At 53.0% G+C, this 7,500-nt stretch overlaps 1 protein-coding gene across 1 annotated transcript in view; it reads right to left on the bottom strand.

The window, feature by feature from the left end:
- The window catches only part of LOC135543712 (short transient receptor potential channel 4-like), a 130,713-nt gene that overhangs the window by 21,315 nt on the left and 101,898 nt on the right, over positions 1 to 7,500 (bottom strand). Inside the window, 2 exon segments of the mRNA XM_064971079.1 lie at positions 427 to 627; positions 3,027 to 3,166. Of these exon segments, the coding sequence (XP_064827151.1) occupies positions 427 to 627; positions 3,027 to 3,166 (341 nt within the window).

The raw sequence follows: 7,500 nt of genomic DNA, 5'->3' as shown, positions 1-7,500 counted from the left end.
TTGGAGTGTGTGTGGTGTTGGAGTGTGTGTGTGTGTGTGTGTTGGAGTGTGTGTGTGGTGTTGGAGTGTGTGTGTGTGTGGAGTGTGTGTGTGGTGTTGGAGTGTGTGTGTGGTGTTGGAGTGTGTGTGTGTGTGTGGTGTTGGAGTGTGTGTGTGTGTGTGTGTGTGTGTGTGTGTGTGTGTGTGTGTGTGTGTGTGTGTGTGTGTGTGTTGGAGTGTGTGTGTGGTGTTGGAGTGTGTGTGTGGTGGTGAAGTGTGTGTGTGGTGGTGGAGTGTGTGTGTGTGTGTGTGTGTGTGTGTGTGTGTGTGTGTGTGTGTGTGTGTGTGTGTGTGTGTGTGTGTGTGTGTGTGTGGTGTTGGTGTGTGTGTGTGTGTGTGGTGTTGGTGTGTGTGTGTGTGTGTGGTGTTGGTGTGTGTTTCACTCACCAGACAGTAGATGAAGAGGAACTTGAGGATGTCCAGCAACATGCGTCCCAGGGAGATCTGTAAAGGTCCCAGGTGGGAGTTGGCTGTGAACAGGGAGATGAGACGAAGGGAACTGAAGATGTTGGCAATGGCAAACACAGCCTCAGCTACCAGGGTGGGATGCCACATCTCCCACTGGTTCCTCGGCTTACAGCCACTGTACTGGAGAGAGAGAGAGACAGAGCGAGAGAGGGGGGGGGGGAAGGGAGACAGGAAAAAAGTAAGGGGGAGAGATGATAGAGAGAGAGGGAGAGAAAGAGTTAATTTTTCATGAAAATATTTCTTCATTGAATGGAATTGCGAAGAGCGTAAGAGAGCAATGCCACCCTTCTCTCTCTCTCTCTCTCTCTCCTCTCTATCTCTCTCTCTCTCTCTGTCTCTCTCGACCTCTCTCTCTACCTCTCCCTCTCTCTCTCTCTCTCTCTCTCTCTCTCTCTCTACACCTCTCTTTCCGGCGCCGAGAGAGCTGACCGCGTTCTTAGGAATCTAAGCAGTTTTTTTGTATTTTTACGTGTTATTTCCTCTTTAAACTATGCCACTTTGTTTACATACCCTACATTACTCATCTCATATGTACATACTATACTCGATACCATCTACTGCATCTTGCCTATGCCGTTCTATACCATCACTCATTCATATATCTTTATGTACATATTCTTTATCCCTTTACACTTGTGTGTATAAGGTAGTAGTTTTGGAATTGTTAGATTAGATTACTTGTTGGTTATTACTGCATTGTCGGAACTAGAAGCACAAGCATTTCGCTACACTCGCGTTAACATCTGCTAAACATGTGTATGTATTTGATTTGATTTCTCTCTCTCTCTCTCTTTCTCTACCTCTCTCTTTCTCTACCTCTCTCTCTCTCTTTCTCTACCTCTCTCTTTCTCTACCTCTCTCTCTTTCTCTACCTCTCTTTCTCTACATCTCTCTCTCTCTATCTCTCTCTCTCTCTACCTCTCTCTCTCTATATATATATATATATATATATATATCTCTACCTCTCTCTCTCTCTCTCTCTCTCTCTCTCTACCTCTCTCTCTCTACCTCTCTCTCTATATATATCTCTCTCTCTAAGTCTCTCTCTCTACCTCTCCCTCTCTACCCCTCTCTCTCTCTCTCTCTCTCTCTATATATATATATCTCCCTCTCTCTCTCTCACTCTCTACCTCTATCTATCTCTACCTCTCTCTCTACCTCTCTCCCTCTCTCTCTCTCTCTCTCTCTCTCTCTCTCTACCTCTCTCTCTACCTCTCTCCCTCTCTCTATCTCTCTCTCTCTCTACCTCTCTCTCTACCTCTCTCCCCCCCCTCTCTCTCTCTCTCTCTACCTCTCTCTCTACCTCTCTCCCTCTCTCTCTCTCTCTCTCTCTCTCTCTCTACCTCTCTCTACCCCTCTCTCTATATATTTCTCTCTATCTATCTCTACCTCTCTCTCAACCTCTCTCTCTACCTCTCTACCTCTCTCTCCTCTCTCTCTCTCTCTACCTCTCTCTCTACCTCTCTCCCTCTCTCTCTCTCTCTCTCTACCTCTCTCTCTACCTCTCTCTCTCTCACTCTCTGTCTCTCTACCTCTCTCTCTACCTCTCTCCTTCTCTCTCTCTATCTATCTCTCTACCTCTCTCCCTCTCTCTCTCTCTCTCTCTCTCTCTCTCTCTCCCCTCTCTCTCTACCTCTCTCTCTACCTCTCTCTCTACCTCACTCTCTCTCTCTCTCTCTCTCTGTCTCTCTACCTCTCTCTCAACCTCTCTCTCTACCTCTCTCTCTACCTCTCTCTCTACCTCTCTCTCTCTCTCTCTCTGTCTCTCTACCTCTCTCTCTACCTCTCTCCCTCTCTCTCTACCTCTCTCTCTACCTCTCTCCCTCTCTCTATCTCTCTCTCTCTCTACCTCTCTCTCTACCTCTCTCCCTCTCTCTCTCTATCTCTCTCTCTACCTCTCTCTCTACCTCACTCTCTCTCTGTCTCTCTACCTCTCTCCCTCTCTATCTACCTCTCTCTCTACCTCTCTCCCTCTCTCTATCTCTCTCTCTCTCTCTCCCTCTCTACCTCTCTCTACCTCTCTCTCTCTACCTCTCTCCCCCCCCCCCTCTCTCTCTCTCTCTCTCTCTACCTCTCTCTCAACCTCTCTCTCTACCTCTCTCTCTACCTCTCTCTCTACCTCTCTCCCTCCTTCTCTCTCTCTCTCTCTCAATTCAATCAAGGGGCTTTATTGGCATGGGAAACGTGTTAACATTTCCAAAGCAAGTCTCTCAGCTTGAAGAGGAGTTCAAATGGCTTAGCAAAGAAAATAGGTGAAATGATAAAATCAATGAAATGTGATAATAGGATAGATAATAGAATAGTGCTCTTCCTCTCTGAAGTCAAAGCTTGTAAAAAGGTTTTTCATAAGACTGAATAAACCCTGGGATTGGTAGTTAAGTCTGAAGAAGTGTGAAATGATTTCCAGTGAAAGGAAATGGAAACAGCATTTGATGAAACAGGTGCTACATATTCCACACGTTAAATGGTCTGTGTGTGTGTGTGTGTGTGTGTGTGTGTGTGTGTGTGTGTGTGTTTACCCTGGTATAGGCCACTATCTTCAGTGATATGGTAGCCAGGTACAGAGAGTTCATTACGAAGTCCATGAGGTTCCACCAGTCATGTATATAGTCCTGCAACCCTCCATCCCACATCTGCTTGATCTCTGTCCAGATAAAACCTACAGCCAGAAACAGAGAGAGACGGAGAGGGAGGGAGGGAGAGACAGAGAGAGAGAGAGATAGAGAGAGATAGAGAGAGAGAGACAGAGAGAGAGAGAGAGAGAGAGAGAGAGAGAGAGACAGAGAGAGAGAGGGAGGGAGGGAGAGGAGAGAGAGAGAGAGAGAGAGAGAGGGAGGGAGGGAGGAGAGAGAGAGAGAGAGAGAGAGGTAGAGAGAGAGTTAGAGAGAGAGTTAAGTAGAGAGAGAGAGAGAAAGTAGAGTGAGGGATATGGAGAGAGAGAGAGAGACAGACAGAGAGGGAGGGAGGAGGGAGGGAGGGAGGGAGGGAGGGAGGGAGGGAGGGAGGGAGGGAGGGGAGGGAGGGAGGGAGGGAGGGACAGAAAGAGAGAGAGATTGAGTTAAAAAGAGAGAGAAGTAGTGTGAGATAGAGGGGGAGAGAGCAATATCACCCATTCCTTCCACCCCCTCAACTCATCAGTACACAGGGCAAAATCACCCATTCCTTCCACCCCCTCCACTCGTCAGTACACAGGGCAATATCACCCATTCCTTCCACCCCCTCCACTCACCCAGTACCCAGGGCAGTATCACCCAATCCTTCCACCCCCTCCACTCACCCAGTACACGGGGCAATATCACCCATTCCTTCCACCCCCTCCACTCAACCAGTACTGGGCAATATCACCCAATCCTTCCACCCCCTCCACTCACCCAGTACACGGGGCAATATCACCCAATCCTTCCACCCCCTCAAATCACCTGGTACACTGGGCAATATCACCCATTCCTTCCACCCCCTCCACTCAACCAGTACACTGGGCAATATCACCCAATCCTTCCACCCCCTCCACTCACCCAGCACACTGGACAATATCACCCATTCCTTCCACCCCCTCCACGCACCCAGTACCCAGGGCAGTATCACCCAATCCTTCCACCCCCTCCACTCACCCAGTACACGGGGCAATATCACCCATTCCTTCCACCCCCTCCACTCACCCAGTACACTGGGCAGTATCACCCATTCCTTCCACCCCCACCACTCACCCAGTATCCTGGGCAATATCACCCATTCCTTCCACCCCCTCCACTCACCCAGTACCCTGGGCAATATCACCCATTCCTTCCACCCCCTCCACTCACCCAGTACCCAGAGCAGTATCACCCATTCCTTCCACCCCCTCCACTCACCAAGGACAGGGCAGTATCAACCATTCCTTCCACCCCCTCCACTCACCAAGGACAGGGCAGTATCACCCATTCCTTCCACCCCCTCCACTCACCCAGTACCCAGGGCAGTATCACCCATTCCTTCCACCCCCTCCACTCACCCAGTACCCAGGGCAATATCACCCATTCCTTCCACCCCCTCCACGCACCCAGTACCCAGGGCAGTATCACCCAATCCTTCCACCCCCTCCACTCACCAAGGACAGGGCAGTATCACCCAATCCTTCCACCCCCTCCACTCACCCAAGGACAGGGCAGTATCAACCATTCCTTCCACCCCCTCCACTCACCAAGGACAGGGCAGTATCACCCATTCCTTCCATCCCCTCCACTCACCCAGTACCCAGGGCAGTATCACCCATTCCTTCCACCCCCTCCACTCACCCAGTACCCAGGGCAATATCACCCATTCCTTCCACCCCCTCCACGCACCCAGTACCCAGGGCAGTATCACCCATTCCTTCCACCCCCTCCACTCACCCAGTACCCAGGGCAGTATCACCCATTCCTTCCACCCCCTCCACGCACCCAGTACCCAGGGCAGTATCACCCAATCCTTCCAGCCCCTCCACTCACCAAGGACAGGGCAGTATCAACCATTCCTTCCACCCCCTCCACTCACCAAGGACAGGGCAGTATCAACCATTCCTTCCACCCCCTCCACTCACCCAGGACACTGGGCAGTATCACCCATTCCTTCCACCCCCTCCACTCACCCAGTACCCAGGGCAGTATCACCCATTCCTTCCACCCCCTCCACTCACCCAGTACACGGGGCAATATCACCCAATCCTTCCACCCCCTCCACGCACCCAGTACCCAGGGCAGTATCACCCAATCCTTCCACCCCCTCCACTCACCCAGTACACGGGGCAATATCACCCATTCCTTCCACCCCCTCCACTCACCCAGTACACTGGGCAGTATCACCCATTCCTTCCACCCCCTCCACTCACCCAGTATCCTGGGCAATATCACCCATTCCTTCCACCCCCTCCACTCACCCAGTACCCTGGGCAATATCACCCATTCCTTCCACCCCCTCCACTCACCAAGGACAGGGCAGTATCAACCATTCCTTCCAACCCCTCCACTCACCCAGTCCCTAGGGCAGTATCACCCATTCCTTCCACCCCATCCACTCACCAAGGACAGGGCAGTATCAACCATTCCTTCCACCCCCTCCACTCACCCAGTACCCAGGGCAGTATCACCCATTCCTTCCACCCCCTCCACTCACCCAGTACCCTGGGCAATATCACCCATTCCTTCCACCCCCTCCACTCACCAAGGACAGGGCAGTATCAACCATTCCTTCCAACCCCTCCACTCACCCAGTCCCTAGGGCAGTATCACCCATTCCTTCCACCCCATCCACTCACCAAGGACAGGGCAGTATCACCCATTCCTTCCACCCCCTCCACTCACCAAGGATAGGGCAGTATCACCCATTCCTTCCACCCCCCCCACTCATCAGTACACTGGGCAATATCACCCATTCCTTCCACCCCCTCCACTCACCAAGGACAGGGCAGTATCACCCATTCCTTCCACCCCCTCCACTCACCAAGGACCGGGCAGTATCACCCATTCCTTCCACCCCCTCCACTCACCAAGGACAGGGCAGTATCACCCATTCCTTCCACCCCCTCCACTCACCAAGGACAGGGCAGTATCACCCAATCCTTCCACCCCCTCCACGCACCCAGTACCCAGGGCAGTATCACCCAATCCTTCCACCCCCTCCACTCACCCAGTACACGGGGCAATATCACCCATTCCTTCCACCCCCTCCACTCACCCAGTACCCAGGGCAGTATCACCCATTCCTTCCACCCCCTCCACTCACCCAGTACCCAGGGCAGTATCACCCATTCCTTCCACCCCCTCCACTCACCCAGTACCCAGGGCAGTATCACCCATTCCTTCCACCCCCCCCACTCATCAGTACACTGGGCAATATCACCCATTCCTTCCACCCCCTCCACTCACCAAGGACAGGGCAGTATCACCCATTCCTTCCACCCCCTCCACTCACCAAGGACAGGGCAGTATCACCCATTCCTTCCACCCCCTCCACTCACCAAGGACAGGGCAGTATCACCCATTCCTTCCACCCCCTCCACTCACCAAGGACAGGGCAGTATCACCCATTCCTTCCACCCCTCCACTCACCAAGGACAGGGCAGTATCACCCATTCCTTCCACCCCCTCCACTCACCAAGGACAGGGCAGTATCACCCATTCCTTCCACCCCTCCACTCACCCAGTACCCAGGGCAGTATCACCCATTCCTTCCACCCCCTCCACTCACCCAGGGCACTGGGCAATATCACCCATTCCTTCCACCCCCTCCACTCACCCAGTACCCAGGGCAGTATCAACCATTCCTTCCAACCCCTCCACTCACCCAGTACCCAGGGCAGTATCACCCATTCCTTCCACCCGCTACACTCACCCAGTACCCAGGGCAGTATCACCCATTCCTTCCACCCCCCACTCATCAGGACACTGGGCAGTATCACCCATTCCTTCCACCCCCTCCACTCACCCAGTACCCAGGGCAGTATCACCCATTCCTTCCACCCCCTCCACTCACCCAGTACCCAGGGCAGTATCACCCATTCCTTCCACCCCCTCCACTCACCCAGTACCCAGGGCAATATCACACATTCCTTCCACCCCCTCCACTCATCAGTACCCAGGGCAATATCACCCATTCCTTCCACCCCCTCCACTCACCAAGGACAGGGCAGTATCAACCATTCCTTCCACCCCTGCACTCACCAAGGACAGGGCAGTATCACCCATTCCTTCCACCCCCTCCACTCACCCAGGACACTGGGCAGTATCACCCATTCCTTCCACCCCCTCCACTCACCCAGTACCCAGGGCAGTATCACCCATTCCTTCCACCCCCTCCACTCACCCAGTACCCAGTGCAATATCACCCATTCCTTCCACCCCCTCCACTCATCAGTCCACTGGGCAATATCACCCATTCCTTCCACCCCCTCCACTCACCCAGTACACGGGGCAATATCACCCATTCCTTCCACCCCCTCCACTCACCCAGTACCCAGGGCAGTATCACCCATTCCTT

Source organism: Oncorhynchus masou, chromosome 8 (assembly GCF_036934945.1).
Source record: "Oncorhynchus masou masou isolate Uvic2021 chromosome 8, UVic_Omas_1.1, whole genome shotgun sequence".
Taxonomy (NCBI): domain Eukaryota; kingdom Metazoa; phylum Chordata; class Actinopteri; order Salmoniformes; family Salmonidae; genus Oncorhynchus; species Oncorhynchus masou.
Note: the sequence above shows the minus strand (reverse complement) of the source record. Positions and strands in the feature narration are given on the sequence as shown.